The 16,298-nt window shown below is 42.8% G+C and overlaps 2 protein-coding genes and 1 non-coding gene across 6 annotated transcripts in view; 2 read left to right on the top strand and 1 right to left on the bottom strand.

Annotated features, from left to right (window-relative positions):
• Positions 1–9,218, top strand: nol11 (nucleolar protein 11). Its single transcript, XM_058404032.1, has 18 exons — positions 1–164; positions 841–954; positions 1,541–1,597; positions 2,065–2,213; positions 2,357–2,414; positions 2,539–2,680; positions 3,591–3,797; positions 3,922–3,998; positions 4,765–4,888; positions 5,070–5,170; positions 5,405–5,467; positions 5,629–5,813; positions 5,937–6,062; positions 6,464–6,703; positions 6,929–7,007; positions 7,383–7,475; positions 8,643–8,750; positions 9,012–9,218. Exons 1-18 carry the CDS (start codon positions 18–20, stop codon positions 9,123–9,125), a joined length of 2,184 nt encoding a protein of 727 aa, XP_058260015.1. The 5' UTR covers positions 1–17; the 3' UTR covers positions 9,126–9,218.
• A 3,195-nt stretch (positions 9,219–12,413) lies between these two features.
• Positions 12,414–12,495, bottom strand: trnas-aga (transfer RNA serine (anticodon AGA)). Its single transcript has one exon. It is a non-coding gene; the product is annotated as a tRNA-Ser (tRNA).
• Positions 12,496–14,637: 2,142 nt separating this feature from the next.
• The window catches only part of LOC131361588 (nucleosome-remodeling factor subunit BPTF-like), a 50,122-nt gene continuing 48,461 nt past the window's right edge, over positions 14,638–16,298 (top strand). For 2 of the 4 annotated variants that reach the window (XM_058402880.1, XM_058402878.1), the window contains exon 1: positions 14,640–15,458. In XM_058402880.1, coding sequence (XP_058258863.1) covers positions 14,924–15,458 — 535 coding nt within the window. In that variant the 5' untranslated portion in view covers positions 14,640–14,923. Of the gene's footprint in view, positions 15,459–16,298 lie in introns of all 4 variants that reach the window. The other 2 variants (XM_058402879.1, XM_058402876.1) reach the window with 2 other exon arrangements.

The raw sequence follows: 16,298 nt of genomic DNA on the forward strand, positions 1-16,298 counted from the left end.
AAGTGTCGCTCAGAAACATGGCGGCGCTGTATGAAGCGTACACGCTGTGCGGGCTCGTGTCAGCGCGGAACTCCGCAGATTCGGGGATTCAGGGGATCGAGCCGGGCGGAGATGAGGATCGTGTGATCGTTACCGACTGCACGCGATCTGTCACCTTGTACAAGGTAATAAACACACAGCGGGAATGTCAGCGTGGGACAGAGAGCCGGGGCACGCGCTGCTAGCTCGCGCTCGGCGTGTAAACACAGCCACGAGTACGGCTAGAGAAAGCGGGCGTGTTAAAGCTGTTTACTCTTTATATAAACCCATTAAAATGTGTGAAATGGTGTTTCTTATAAAGTCACTGGGTGTTAATTAAAGTAAGCTCGTGGGTTTAACGTTAACGCTGTAACGTTAGCTTAACTAACTTAACCTAGCTGGCTAAGTATCTTTAGCAAACACGAAGGAAAGTTTTGCGAATCCCAAATAACTCCTAAATATATGATAAATATAGTGCACTAATATTGGTGAAGCTCTACCAGGAATCAAACTATAATCCACTACACTGCAGTGCTGTTTTTGTGATAATGCTAATCAAAATATTGCTTTGTCTGTAATGCTGCGTTCAAGGGCTACGTCAGAGATCTGGCCCATGAGATCCACTTTCCTGCAGAGTTTAGCTCTAACCTTAATTATCTGAGAATGCTAATCAGTGTCTTCAGGATCATTATCACAGGAAGACGTGTTTGATGAGGGTTGGAGCTAAACTCTGAAGTGCATTGGCTCTCCAGGGCAAGATCTGAGGAACCCTAGGCTACATGGAGCACTTGATCCAGCATGTATTCCTCCTTGTGGTTGTAGGTTTCTGATCAGAAGCCTCTGGGCAGCTGGGCAGTGAAACAGGGTCAGCGTGTGTCCTGTCCTGCTGTCTGTAACCCACAGACCAGCGAGTACGTGGTGGTTACAGATGACAAGGTAAGAGAAGAGTGGATAAAGGAACATGGGTGAATGTGAGGTTGTGACACAACTGATTGTACATGACTGCAGACAGGACATTTGTTCATAACACACTCTCCGGTGTGTAGAATAATTTACTCTCCGGTGTCACCCAGATGAGGATGAGGTTCCCTTTCGAGTCTGGTTCCTCTCAAGGTTTCTTCCTCATACCATCTAATGGAGTCTTTCCTCGCCACAGTCGCCTCAGGCTTGCTCACTAGAGATGATTTTGTCTAACGCTTAATCTAGTCTTTTGGTTCTTATGTTCTGTAAAGCTGCTTTGAGACAAGGTTCTTTGTTAAAAGCGCTATACCAATAAAAGTGATTGAATGTAAGATGATTAGAAATGAATCGGTGATGAGTCGCGTGTGATGTGAGCTCTATCTTCCCAACACGATGTCGGTCAGTTTCCCATTATTGCGCCTTCCTGTACATTTTAATGGAAAGAGCGTCAAACTTTTAGCTAGTCAGTGCCGTGGATCATCCACGAGATCAGTGTTATCTCTTAGATTACTGCAGCTGTAAATGGATGTTTATTTAACAGTGTCTCTGGTGATTCGTTTAGGTCATCAGAGTTTGGAAGGAAGATGAGGTCAGTCTCGACAAAGCCTTCAAAGCAACAGTAAGTGTGTTTGAATGTATGTTAATAAACAGGTCAAGTGTGTAATAAAATTCCTCTAAATAAGCTTGTCTGTGTGTGTGTGTGTGTGTGACTGTCTGTCTGTGTATTTCTCTTTGTGTCTGTGTGACTGTTTGTGTATATTTCTCTTTCTGACTGTCTGTTTATTTCTCTTTCTGTCTGTCTGTGTATTTCTCGTCTGTGTGACTGCCCGCCTGTCTGTGTGACTGCCCGCCTGTGTCTCTGTGTGTGTGCATTTATCTTTTTCTGTCTGTGTATTTCGCTTTGTGTATGGCTGTCTGACTGTCTCTGTCTGTGTATGTATTTCTCTTTCTGTGTGTCTCCCTCAATGACGGTCACTCTGTCTTTCTCTGTCTGTGTGACTGTCTGTCTGTGTGACTAACTGTCTGTCTGTGTGTTTGTGTATTTCTCTTTCTGTGTGCACTTCTCTGTGTGTGTGTGTGTATCAGGTGTCCGCTGAGATATACAGAGTTCACTCAGCCCCAGAGCAAGAGCCGGTGGTTCTGTTTCAGCGCGGTGCTGTTCGCCTCCTCGACTCGCTCCTCACTGCGCCTCAGCAGCCTGTAGAGGAAGTGCTGTCACAGGAGGAGGTCATCAGGTGAGACCAGACACTGTGTGCACTGAACTGGCTGGTTAATAAGCTTGGTGGTGAAACACCGTCTCACTGAACATGTTAACTGTCATGGTAACTGAAATCGGACAAATCACTTGTGTGAAAGCTGCTGTTTGGTTTGTGTGCAGGTGGAGTACATTGGTGCGGACGGAGCAGCGGCTCATGCTTATTTTCAGTACAGAACAGGTACACACACACTTAACTAACTCTTATTAGCTCTCTTTAATGTGTTTTGGATACCAGTGAACTGATCGCTAACAGAGCTGAACTTTGCTCATGTATAGAAAGAATAATTGTGTGTGTGTTTCAGAAAGGACAACACTTCCTGTATGTCCAAAGGTTCAGCCCTAACACCCTAACAAAGCACAGGTTAGAGACGGAGCCCAGCACGTCAGCTCCCCTCAGCTACTCAGCCACCTTCAGAGACGGAAACATACACCTGCTGTACCTGTGTAAGCATCCGTCTGTCCTTCTTTGGCCGTCGCTTCATCACTTCTTAAGTGGCTGATGTCCTCCTTCAGTATTATTTGCTTTTCATTTTTATTGGCAACATATCATTTATTACTCAGACTCTAGCATGAACTATAGGCTTAGATTAACATGCTGCTTCTAATACATTATTATTGTAGTTTCTATATTAAAAGCTTGCACACAGCAGATGTGTAATGTAACAGTGTTGTAGGAAGTGTAGAGACCTCTGGGTCCAACAGTTATTTCAGATTCAGCTGTGAATTCTGTGTCCTTGGTAAATAAAAACAAAGTTTATATTCATTTGAAAAGTTGGCACAGTGCTGTATTAAAATAAATATGGAAAACATGCTGTGAGTAACACTGATGATCTCCTCATCATGGCACCTGTTAGTGTGTGGGATATATTAGGCAGCAAGTGGACATTTTGTCCTCAAAGTTGATGTTAGAAGCAGGAAAAATGGACAAGCGTAAGGATTTGAGCGAGTTTGACAAGGGCCAGATCGTGATGGCTAGACCACTGGATCAGAGCGTCTCCAAAACTGCAGCTCTTGTGGGGTGTTCCTGGTGTGCAGTGGTCAGTATCTATCAAAAATATCCTTTAAGTCCTGTAAGTTGTGAGGTGGGGCCCATGAAGGCCCCATGTGCCAGTAGTCTTGTGCTTTAGTGCCAATGGAGGCCCCGCCTTGAGACTTGCCTGACTCAAAGGATCCCACCAACACAACATGTTATGCCTGATTGATGTATAATGTATTTATTCAGGCCACTGATTTTAGGCTTTGTGAGTAGCCAGAAATACAACAGAATTTTTTGTTTTTCAAATAAAATGTTAGCAAAATGTAAATAGTAATGCTGAAATGCTTTTGAGGTTCTTGTCAACTCCTCTTTCCTCAGTACGTAGCGGTGGTGTGTATGAGAGCGTCCTGGTGGCTCGGCCTGTGGTCACGGCTCCAGCTGAAGAAATTCAGGCTCTGCCTCGCTCTCTGCTCATGCAGCTGCCCTCTGGAGACAGAGATCTGAGCTGTGCCTCACTCCTGCCTCTCGACCAGGCTCACATGGCTGTGGTGGGTGTACCGCATCCCTCAGCCGGAACTGGGAAAGGTAGCAGACTCGCACTCTCGCACACTTTCAGGCAGATTACTTCACTAATATCCATGTATTGTGTGCAGTGTTCTTTGTTCTTTATCTCATCATTTTTCATTTTAAAACTGTTTGTTTCTCGTAGATTTCCTGTGTCTGTGGAACACACACTTTCAGACGCTGCAGGCTGCCAGAGAGCTTCCAGGCAGGATATATGGCCAGGTCAGACACACACACACACACTTTATACAGCTATTCAGCACTATTCAGATGATGATATCAGTGCCATATTAATACAACATTATAGTTTGCATTAGGAAATGATGTGTGTGTTTGAAAAATATATTTTTCTAACATTTTTTGAAAAAAATGGCTGAATAAAACTATCCTAAGGGTTCTAAGGGCAGTTTACATTTACTGCTGTCTTTATTTAAATATTTATTGCTGTCTCATTAGTCAGGTCAGCCTTATACACTGATCAGGCATAACATTATGAGCACTGAGAGATGAAGTGAGTAACACTGATTATCTCCTCATCATGGCACCTGTTAGTGGGTGGGATATATTAGGCAGCAAGTTGATGTGTAAAATGAATGAAGCAGGAAAAATGAATGTGAGGCCCCATCTCACAACTTCAATGAGTTAAAGGATCCTTTGCTAAAATCTTGGTTCCAGATACCACAGCACACCATCAGGGATCTAGTGGAGTCCATGCCTCGACGGGTCAGAGCTGTTGTGGCAGCAAAAGGGGGACGAACACAAAATTAGGCTGGTGGTCATAATGTTATGCCTGGTCGGTGCATATAGCTGTTGCAGTACATGGAGAAATAAAACAACGTTCCTCTAAGACCCTGCTGCTACATAGAGACAGAGCGCTAAATAAGACAACAGAACTAAAGGCTAAAACCAATCCGTTAATACAAACTGCACGTGTGCTCGTGATGTCTTCTGACGCCTTGTGTGTGTGTCTCCTGCCTTGTCTGTGCAGATGTGGTGTTACTCCAGCAAGCTGTTCGTGTGTCATGGGAAATCACTCTCTGTGATTCCTTTTGAGTGTCAGAAATCGTCTCTGGCCACCGCCATGGGGAAGCTGAAACAGACCAGCACTAACGGTACTGCTTTAATAAGGACTTCTACTCATTTTATTCATATCCGTATTCTGTGTATTCAAACACTTAGCACTCACTTCAGCTAGACAAATGTGAAGAAGGCGGAAAAATAGTCGAGATTATTGTGAATAATTGCGATTACAACAGCAGTAATGAGATCCTTTTTTGTTTTTCTTTCATTTAGAGAGCAAGGGTCTTGTTCCGTCCTGGAACGAGCTGCTTCACGGCACCACAACGCAGACACACGCGCAGGGGAAGAGCCACGGCATGTCCACACGGAGGACTGTAAGATAGTGTGGAAATTCTTCTCAGACTATTGCAGCGTAGACGATGAACACCCATCCTCTTAATCAGACTCTGTGGATCATAAGCAGTCAACATTAAATATCCGATCACTGAAGCAGTGTCAAATAATAGAATGATGTCCATGTTTGTTTTATGTAGCAATATTACAGAATGTGCAATAAATGATGCAGGTGAATGAGTGCATTCGTTGCTGATTCTTCATTTCCTCTGTAGAAGACGAGCTCCAAGAACCAGTCGAGCGGTCTGACAGTCGAGCAGCTGGCTGCGGACATCAAGGTAACTGGACATGTCCGTCTCATACAGCAGCTCTTTAATGTTTAATCCATGATTCTTTCACATTCAACTATGAGGTTTCAGATTTGGCCAGCATTAGATGGCAGTCATATAGAGTGTGTACTCTTTTGCTCGTGTGTGTGTGACATGTCCCTGTTCTGCAGGTGAGCACGGTGCAGGAGGTGGAGAAGCAGCTGCAGGAGTTTCTCAGTGGAGCCGAACAGGAAGTGCCGCACCTCACAGCCGGGAGACTGGCGTGTGATCTAGTGGCACGTTGTCAAGCAGAACCAGGGTTCTACCCACACGCTGCCCTGCTGCAGCTGGTCGACACACACTTCCTGTGCCACAGGTGAGACAGCTACACACCCAGACCCTTTTAAATTCATCAGTGGTCATTTGTTCTTTTAAATCCTGCTCCATCTGGCTAGTTGTGTTCATCACAGAGTGGACCATGTCTTTGTTTTTTGTGTAGCGTTTGTCCTGACCTGCTGACGCTGGCTTTAGAGAAAAGCGACTTCCGCCTTTGCCAGATCTGCCTGCAGCTCTTCCCTGATATCCCTGAAGCTGTTACCTGTGCTTGTCTCAAAGCTATCCTCAGGTGAGACACCAGCCATGCAAGTCCTTTACTATGATATTCATTTTGCTTTGCTTAACTGGTTTAGTTATTTTTGGTCCAGAGAGCTCCTTCCTGCAGTGAAACAAGGTGGTGGTGACATCATATTGAGCATTACTCTTAGGCTCTTAGTTCATGCATCTGTCAGTGTATCCCTGAATCTTAACCAATATATTTAGGCATGTATTTATGCACAAAGGTACAAGGAAAAGCAGTTAGGGTAGGGTTAGAGGACAGGAGCCAGGTTAACACACACAACTCTTATATTTATGACACCTTTTATTTTTTGTTACTCTTACACAGCACAAGCGCACACATATCTGTCTCTCTCCTTCCCTCCCTTTCTTTCTCTCTCTCCCCCTCCCTCCCTCCCTCCCTCCCTCCAGTATTCCAGACACAGAATTGGAGCGTATGGATCTGGAGGCAGACAGTCTGCTCTTCATGAAGTCTCTCACTCGGAGCCCCGACTCAGACGGAGATCAGCACAACGGTTTCTGTCCTCCGCCTGTGGATGAGGAAAGCTGTGACGTTCCCTCAGAAACCCCGGCCCTCGGTTCCAAACCCCCCAGAGACCCGTTAGCCCTGGATATGAGCTGTCCTGTGGGACTCCACAAAGGAGCGCTACTGTATCCTGAAGTCTGTCTCACCAGCTGCAGCTTTATCTGTTGATTTTGTGACTGGATTTAAAATTGGCCATTTTATAGATGGGCGTGATCAGGACACAAATTGACTGCGTTACTGCGAATGTTCACACTTATAATGAGATGGAAAAAGTAACAACTTGCTAGACTTAGACTTGGCACATTGTACAGTTTTTTTTTGTTTTTTTTTTCCCTTAACCCGTTTACCAGTAATGAGATCCTGCAGACGGCGTACAGTGACAGTCTCCTCCTTCCCCATCTAAAGGACCTCAGCGTCTCACAGGTTATAGTAAGTACACAAACCCGAGTGTGCTTTTACACACAGTGTTTAGTCTGTTTCAATCGAACCCTGGTGCATTTTTCTACTTGGAGTGAAACAAAACAACTAGAAAGAGACTTGAGCTGATGATCCGAGGCAAAGGATCCGTGTGCTCTGGATACTTGGATCCAGGAACGAAAATAAATTGTAAAATAAATCAGCTTTGTATTTTGTTTGGGTAATTTATTATTTATTATTATTGTTTATGTATTTATACGCCAAAGGATTTTTTTTTTTTTTACTGCAGTTTTGAGAAAAAGAGTAGTGGAAGCATGTTAAAGCTCTTAAAGTTCTTGTTTTTGTTTTGTTTTCATGTGCTGTGTTCATTTGTCTCGGTTTGTTCAGCTCCTCCTGCAGTACCTCAGGTTCCTGTACCTGAAATATTCTCACGATGCCCACGATCAGATCCGCACCTTACGAATGCCGGCCATAAATCAGGTCAGTTGTCGTTCAACGTCTTTAAACACACTATATTACACTCAGTCACATTGTTGGTTGGTTTATTGCAGTCTTAGAAATGAGGGAATAATTCATTATTACTGTCAGCCGGAAGGGTGAAGTCACTGTTATGCAACGTCTTGGCAATTAGGCTCTTTGTTTTGTTTATGCAACCCTCACACCCCTATATTCCTCTCTATATTTCCCTGTACTGTCCCATATTTATAAATATTTATACTATATATGTTGGCTATTTCACAGCAGTGACCTCAGCTTGAAGATACACAGCTTTGTGTTACACAAACAACTGCACTTTCCTCTTCCTTCTCTTATAACCCATACATCTGTTATCTGTTTTTCTTTTTCTACTTCTGCTTCCATTTCATGTGAATCTTTCTTCATGTCGCTATACAGTCATGAGGAGCATTTCTCTGCATGGTGTCCTGTTTAGGGTTTGTGTGTCTGATATTTACTAATTAAAGGGACCTTAACAAATGAGGAACAGATTAGGAAGAGACAGGAGTCAGAGCTGGAGGTAGCGGAGCTGAAGATGTTGAGGTTCTCTTTGGGAGTGACAAGGTTGGACAGGATTAGGAACGAGTACATCAGAGGGACAGCTCATGTTGGACGTTTGGGGGACAAAGTTAGGGAGGACAGATTAAGATGGTTTGGACATGTTCAGAGGAGGGAGAGTGAGTATATTGGTGAATGTTGGACATGGAGTTGCCAGGAGGAGGCAAAGAGGAAGGCCAAAGAGGAGGTATATGGATGGAATAAATGAGGATATGAAGCTAGTGGATGCAGAAGATAGGGATAGGTGGAGAGAGATGATTTGCTGTGGAGACCCATGAAGGGAAAAGCTGAAAGAAGAAGAAAGGGAACTTAACAAAATAGAAGATAACCAGAAAAAATGATTAATTATAAATCTTATATAAAACTGTATCAGTCACATTAGAGAGAATTTATTTATTTAAATAATAATAAATACATTTTAATTTAAATAATAAATAAATAATGATACATATTTTTATTAAATAAAAAATAACAATAATATACATTTTTATTTGAAATAATTTATTGAAGATAAATCTGCATCATGATGGCAGAGTTTGAACCATGTGGCTGCCTGTTAATGAGTTAAATATTGGATATTTTTTGTTCCTGTAGATTTTGGATTGGGTTTGCTTGTTGCTCGATGCTCACTTCACAGTCCTGGTTTTGGCTCCTGAAGCTAAGAGCTTGCTCTCCGGCCTCCACAAGTTCGTGAGATCGCAGGTGAGTTTCCCATTTCCCAATAGGTTCAACTTTTTACAGCAGATGCTCAACATAAGCTTCCATTACCGAAGGAGGTTTTCAGGAAATCGCTGGCTTTCTAGTTTCTGGCTTTCAGATCATAAAATGAAGTTTTGTATATTTTCGCCCATAAAGACTAGTCTCAAACCCTTCCCTCGGACCTAACGCCGTAAACACAGCGTTCTTTTTTAATAATGCTAAATATTCAGTGTCTACATTCAAATCTTCTGGATTCATCTTTAGGTGAAGTTGTACTCTGAACTGGGGAAGATCGAAGGAAGCCTCGAAGCTCTCAAACAATCCAAGCAGTCTCAAGAGCTGGGCCAGTACTCCATCGAGGTGATCGAGCTCTTTTAGTCGACCTGTACAGACCCTTTTTAATAAAACCCTGATAATGTCCCACAGAGCGTTACTGCTGTTGTCTTGTTTTGTTTTTTTTTTTGTTTTTTTTAATAAATACAATTTCACAGATCAGGCATAACTTTATGACCACCTGCCTAATGTTGCGTTGGTCCCCCTTTTGCTGCCAAAACAGCCCTGACTCATTGAGACATGGACTCCACTAGATTCCTGATGGTGTGCTGTGGGATCTGGCACCAAGATTTTAGCAGCAGATCCTTTAACTCCTGTGAGCTGTGTTACAGGATACTTTATCATAGATACTGACCACTGCAGACTGGGAACACCCCACAAGAGCTGCAGTTTTGGAGATGCTCTGATCCAGGCGTCTAATCATCACAATTTGGTCCTTGTCAAACTCGCTCAAATCCTTACGCTTGCCCATTTTTCCTGCTTCGAACATCAACTTTGAGGACAAAATGTTCACTTGCTGCCTAATATATCCCACCCACTAACAGGTGCCATGATGAGGAGATCATCAGTGTTACTTCCTGTCAATGGTTATAATGTTATGCCTGATCGGTGTATTACAGTCAGTTTAATGCTCTGCAGAAATATTTAAGGTTGTCATGAAAAAATGGTTTTGTGTCTCTTGTTTTTGTGTCTTTTGTTTTATTTCCTATTTCATAGCAGTAAGAGGAAATGAATTATTCAGTCGTGAAAGTGTATTTTAGGATTTAATGTATTTTGTTTTAATAATGAAGTATTTTATAAAGAATTGTTTTATAAAGAAGTTTGTCAGCTTGAGCAGTTCTGTCAAATTCATGCACATAAAGGCAGGCAGTGGCTCTAGTCATTATAATACTGACTCTGTGTAAAGGTAATGTACACTATATTGCCAAAAGTATTCCCTCACCCATCCAAATAATCAGAATCAGGTGTTCCAATCACTTCCATGGTCACAGGTGTATAAAATCAAGCACCTAGGCATGCAGACTGTTTTTACAAACATTTGTGAAAGAATGGGTCGCTCTCAGGAGCTCAGTGAATTCCAGCGTGGAACTGTGATAGGATGCCACCTGTGCAACAAATCCAGTCGTGAAATTTCCTCGCTCCTAAATATTCCACAGTCAACTGTCAGCTGTATTATAAGAACGTGGAAGTGTTTGGGAACGACAGCAACTCAGCCACGAAGTGGTAGGCCACGTAAACTGACGGAGCGGGGTCAGCGGATGCTGAGGCACATAGTGCGAAGAGGTCACCAACTTTCTGCAGAGTCAATCGCTACAGACCTCCAAACTTCATGTGGCCTTCAGATTAGCTCAAGAACAGTGCGCAGAGAGCTTCATGGAATGGGTTTCCATGGCCGAGCAGCTGCATCCAAGCCATACATCACCAAGTGCAATGCAAAGCGTCGGATGCAGTGGTGTAAAGCACGCCGCCACTGGACTCTAGAGCAGTGGAGACGCGTTCTCTGGAGTGACGAATCGCGCTTCTCCATCTGGTAATCTGATGGACGAGTCTGGGTTTGGCGGTTGCCAGGAGAACGGTTCTTGTCTGACTGCATTGTGCCAAGTGTAAAGTTTGGTGGAGGGGGGATTATGGTGTGGGGTTGTTTTTCAGGAGCTGGGCTTGGCCCCTTAGTTCCAGTGAAAGGAACTCTGAATGCTTCAGCATACCAAGACATTTTGGACAATTCCATGCTCCCAACTTTGTGGGAACAGTTTGGAGCTGGCCCCTTCCTCTTCCAGCATGACTGTGCACCAGTGCACAAAGCAAGGTCCATAAAGACATGGATGACAGAGTCTGGTGTGGAGGAACTTGACTGGCCTGCACAGAGTCCTGACCTCAACCCGATAGAACACCTTTGGGATGAATTAGAGCGGAGACTGAGAGCCAGGCCTTCTCGTCCAACATCAGTGTGTGACCTCACAAATGCGCTTCTGGAAGAATGGTCAAAAATTCCCATAAACACACTCCTAAACCTTGTGGACAGCCTTCCTAGAAGAGTTGAAGCTGTTATAGCTGCAAAGGGTGGACCGACGTCATATTGAACCCTATGGATTAGGAATGGGATGTCACTTAAGTTCATATGCGAGTCAAGGCAGGTGAGTGAATACTTTTGGCAATATAGTGTATGTCCTGTTAAAGCCCTAATGATGGAGAGAAGAAGGAAAAAAAACGAAAGGGTATGAGAGAGGAAAAATAAACTAATTAAGTAAAAAGTGTGGCAGCAAAAGAGGTGCATTGGAGAGAAATAAAGTGTGTGTGTGTGTGTGTGCAGATATCTTAATCAGCCATAAGATTAAAACCACTGAAGTATATTAGGCAGCATATATATTTGTTAGAACTTTGTGTTGGAATCATAAAAAATGGCCAAGTTCAAGGATCTGAGTGACCTGACTATGGTGAAGATTCAATGTCTGGGCCAGAGCATCTCCAAAACAGCCGGTCTTCTGGGGTGTTCCAATATGCAGTGGTCAATATCTACCAAAGAGGAACAACCAGGAATCTTGATGTTGTGCATGTGAGTGAAGGCGAGCCGGGCTGGTCAGATCCCACAGAAGAGGGCAAAGAAAGATTTCAGCAAACACAGTGTACAGGTCAGAGTGACTGTGCTGATCTGACCATCTAACAGCTTATCTAGCACCAACAACCATGTCACAGTTGAAGTCCCATGTTTGGTGTGAACATTAAGTAAATCTCTAGCCTTGTATCTGCATGATTGACTGGACAACTGCGTAAATGTGCAGGTGTTCCTATTAAAGTGGACGAAGAGAATCATACAGCTACTCGGTTTTATGATTATAAGCTGTATATGACCGCTTGTTCTGCATCATACAGACTGATCCTCATCTGCTTTAGACACGTGAACTGCGTGAACTGTGAACTGCGGTCAGATGCACGTGTGTAAAATTCCCATTTATTTAGAAAGCTTGTGCTTTGGCGCCCCCTAGTGGACTTTTTAACACATAACATTTAGAAGTTTAGCCAAAGCCTGTCTGAAATGAATAAAACGGGATAATTAAATATACATTAACATTAATAAAACTGAAATATTACACCATGATAGGAATATGTTGTTTCTAACGCTAAATGATCAGTGTATAGGTTTGTTGTACATTGTTATGCCGTGTTTATGGCTTTGTAGTTGTCACGCTGGCTTATTTATATCTAAGATTTATTTATGTTATTGTTGGAAATCGAGTTGCGAATATTAAACTCACCGCATTTGGAGTAGTCTCCGTGGTCATATTTAATATACATTAAATATATGTTAAAAAAAAAAAAATGAAAAGTGTTATTCGTTGTCGGCAGGATTCGAACCTGCGCGGGGAGACCCCAATGGATTTCTAGTCCATCGCCTTAACCACTCGGCCACGACAACTCGATATTGGACGGTCTACAGTGGACGTTCAAGAAGGCATGGTTATATACTGTTGTCGATTAGATATTGATGATGTGCTCGTTTTGTGTTAGACTATTTAGGATAAATAATTTATTTTTATGCTCGAAATAGGTCGCCACAGAATAATAACATAACTTTCCATCCTTTGTGAACTTGAATGTGCTTCGCCACCTTAAGCATACTGTTCACATAAAGTTTGATTGTTATATTTTATTTTATTTTAAAGTTTATTACAACTATGTATATAATTGTTAGCTAACTAGACTAAGTAGTCATAATAATGGTTCCGTGAAGTATTTGAGTACCGAGGGTGATGGTAGATTAGCTTTTACTTATACGTACAGAAACGACAGGAAACTTGAACGCACCTTTAACTACTTTTCCTAGAGGCAGACAGCACCCTGCTGTTGATTACTTTCCTACTACAGCACAGCACAATTGTTATAATTAAGGCCTAGTTCCTTATTTCTGTAGTAGATGAAGCTGGGTGAAAGTTGTTTAGTGAACAAAATAAACGGTGTGACATTTTATAAAATGTAAACCGTGGCTACAAAATAATATTTCTTGTTACTAAGTATTGTTTAATGTGCTACTGTGGACTATATTCTGAACCACACTATAGCCTGTACACACCTAAAGATAATTATTTTCCTATAATAGAAAGTTGCACTGATGTATTCCTCTTAAACCACAATCCACATGCAGTCGGCTTGTTCATTTTTGTTATAAACAGTCCTTCTCAACATTTTTTAAGCCAATAAGACAAAAATGCAGCTCCACACAAATTCTTCTGTCCAAAAGACTTCAAAAAGTCCCATAAAGCTAAAGGAAATGATTCATCTCAAATTTCTGACACTAAGGATTTCTACCATTAAAGTTAAATAAACTTCTACTTCTCTAATGTTGTGGTACATGCTGTAGAAAACGTCTAATTTCCATACAACATCTTCCTTATTTTGCTAACATGTCACTGCAGTATGACCTTAAATGGTTCTAGCTTGGCCTAAAATCCTCTTCAGACTGCAGTTTAATGTTTGTTTGTTTTTTGGTGGCTCGAGATGTTTTATTACTCTAAACAGTGATAGACTGATTCTAATAGCAAAATTATGCCGTTTATACAAAAACTCTATGAAGAAGACTTTAGAACAGACTGCCATGGGTTTTTGGTGGTTCAAGATGTTTAACCTTCTGAATATTGATCAGAATGTCGCCTCATACAGAGAAAATATATGGTTATGCAGCATGCTGATACTTTTAATGGTGAAGATGACTTTGTCCACATTTTAGGAAGTACCTGTACAGCACCCTGACCTCAACTCCTCTGTTATTATAACCTTCAACTCCAAAGACTTCCCAAAAGAGTGGAGGTCATAATAGCAGCAATTATGAAATGAGATGTGATCTGAAGATGATGGTCAGGTGTTCATATTTTTGGCCATATAGTGTATTATGACTTTTGAGTATGATGAGGACTTTGAGCAAAGTTCTCCTCGAGACAAATGATCCTAATTCTGTGATTTTAAGCCTTGTCTCTGGATGTGGAGTGAGGGTCCATGCAAAACATTATATTTGGATTGTTTTCCTGTTACTGTACAGATTAAACCACAGACCAGTGAGAGTGCAGAAGATGACACTCAACTGTACTTTCACCAAGATGAAGCATAACTAACGTTTTTGCTTTATTTCTTTTCGGCTTGTTCCCTTCATGTACCGAGTTCACGGTGTTTATCGCAAAACATGAGATCTTTACTGTTAAAAACAGTAAATAAGTCACATTTGCAGCTCAGAACTGGACGTCTACAGGATGTAAATAGACCAAATCAGCGCCTACTACTATGGTCAATAATTTTGTGGTGTCACGTGACGCCACAGAAAGTTCATTGTAGAGCGCGACACGTGACCTCGCATAACTACGTCTAGTGTTATTTTTCCACCCGCATTCACTCAAATCCCGCCTCTTGCGCCACGATTGGTTAGTATTCATAACCAATCCGCTGAATGGACAAGGTTAACTACAAACGAATCAGCTGCACAGAAGGCGGGAGGGTTCTAGCCAATCATATTGTAGAAGGCGGGATCGTGTGGAATACGGGTGGAGAACAAAATAACGCACGAGCTGGAGAAGGCCTTCTGCTGTTTTCAGTAGGGAAAGAGGGGAAGAAAAATGGCGGCTGTGTGCGACCCGGAGCGGGACACCGGCCATTCCGCTCGAGCTTTCGCCCGTTAATTGAGTCCGCTGCTTTGTCGGACTTTTGGAAAGAAGTTTATGGGAGGGTGGACTCGGAGTTTATTGAGAATTGCGTGCTTTTGTGAGATTTCCTTCCTGTAAGACTCGTGGCGCGAAAGAAGGCTGTAAATAAAGAGAAAACAATAATAAAACAGTGTAACATATCCTTTTCCAAAAAAAATGAGAGGAAGAAGAGGCAGAGCGGCTGCTCGGGGACTAGTGCCGGATGAGGCATCTCCAGCGGCGGCGCGAGGGAGTCGAGGCGGCCGGGGCAGAGGCAGGGGTAGAGGCAGAGGCAGAGGACTGTGGACACTGGACACTGGGGTGGATGAAAACTACCAGCCATCGAAAAGGGGGCGACGGAGAGGAAGCTCGTTACCGAGGGGCAGAGGCAGCAGGGGTAAACGAGGAGGAAGAGGAGGAGGAGGTGGCAGAGGAGGAAGGCGCAAAACACTGAGCAAAATAATCTACGACGACCACGAGAGCAGCAACGAAGAGGAAGAGGACGCCGTGAGTTTACAGTCCGAGGAAGAAGAGGAAGACTTTTTCCGCCGCTCCGAAAAAGATGCGGATTATATAGAAGATGAAGACGATGAAGAGCATTTAGATGATGGTGATGATAATGGCTCCGACTATGTGGAGGAACTGCCGGACGAGGACGACGCGAGCTGCAGCAGCTTGCGGAGCCGGAGCAGCACCTGCGGCGACACACCGGGTAAGCGCGTGAAACGTTAGCTAGCAATGATTTCTACTTAACGTTAGCTTTTAAGCTAATGTTTTGGCTCATCACATTGTTAAAGGGCTTAGTGCGCATGCGTGGATTCGGGTCGCTCCCAATGCCAATCAGAGTTCCATCAATACCGTTATTTATTTTTTTTTCCCCCGTTCTGCACAAAAAGTTGGCAGCTTTGATCAAAATGGAGGCCGCTTGTGTTTATACCCTGAGATGCGGTGCATCAGCGTCTTCTGCTCCTGAGAGAGAGTTTCTGTGAATGTTTTTACAGCATGCAGCGTGGTCAGTTCTGCAGGGGAAAGTATTTTCAATGAATATTCAAAAAGTCGCTTGAGTTTTCCCTCCTATGACGTCATACGCTAATTTGAATATTAATTAGGTGATGGTTTGCAAATCAAAACTTGTTAGGGTGACTTCACACATTTTTAGGTCCGCCTCTTGAGTGAAATTGATTGAAAATTTTGCTTTGGTTTTTGTTTACTCACTATAAATGATTAAATGAAACAAAAGAGCGAAAGGAACTTTTACCTAAATAATGTGTAAAGCTCAAGCACATGCGGTAAAACACCTTTGTTTGTTGGTCAGAAATGTGGCGATACAAAAGAGTAAACAAATCTTTTCCAAGTGTTCGTAGAACTCACCTGAGCACGAACACACGGCCATAATCAGCGTAATACCACGAGTATAGACGTGACTGGTTAAAAACATTTTGTCTATTGCATCCTACTGTTATTTAGTGTTTGTCAAATCTCCAGAACACACAGCTACAGCTCTGACTCTTCATCATACGATCTTCATCCCAAAACACGACACGTTTTGTTC

This window comes from Hemibagrus wyckioides, linkage group LG11, assembly GCF_019097595.1.
Source record: "Hemibagrus wyckioides isolate EC202008001 linkage group LG11, SWU_Hwy_1.0, whole genome shotgun sequence".
NCBI lineage: Eukaryota > Metazoa > Chordata > Actinopteri > Siluriformes > Bagridae > Hemibagrus > Hemibagrus wyckioides.

What these genes read in the sequence shown, in the direction of transcription:
- nol11 (XM_058404032.1), top strand. Translation starts at nt 18, where the DNA reads ATGGCGGCGCTGTATGAAGCGTACACGCTGTGCGGGCTCGTGTCAGCG. An exon ending in TCACAGGAGGAGGTCATCAG is followed by an intron (nt 2,214 to 2,356) that starts GTGAGACCAGAC and finishes GTTTGTGTGCAG; the next exon opens with GTGGAGTACATTGGTGCGGA. An exon ending in CATACACCTGCTGTACCTGT is followed by an intron (nt 2,681 to 3,590) that starts GTAAGCATCCGT and finishes CTCTTTCCTCAG; the next exon opens with TACGTAGCGGTGGTGTGTAT.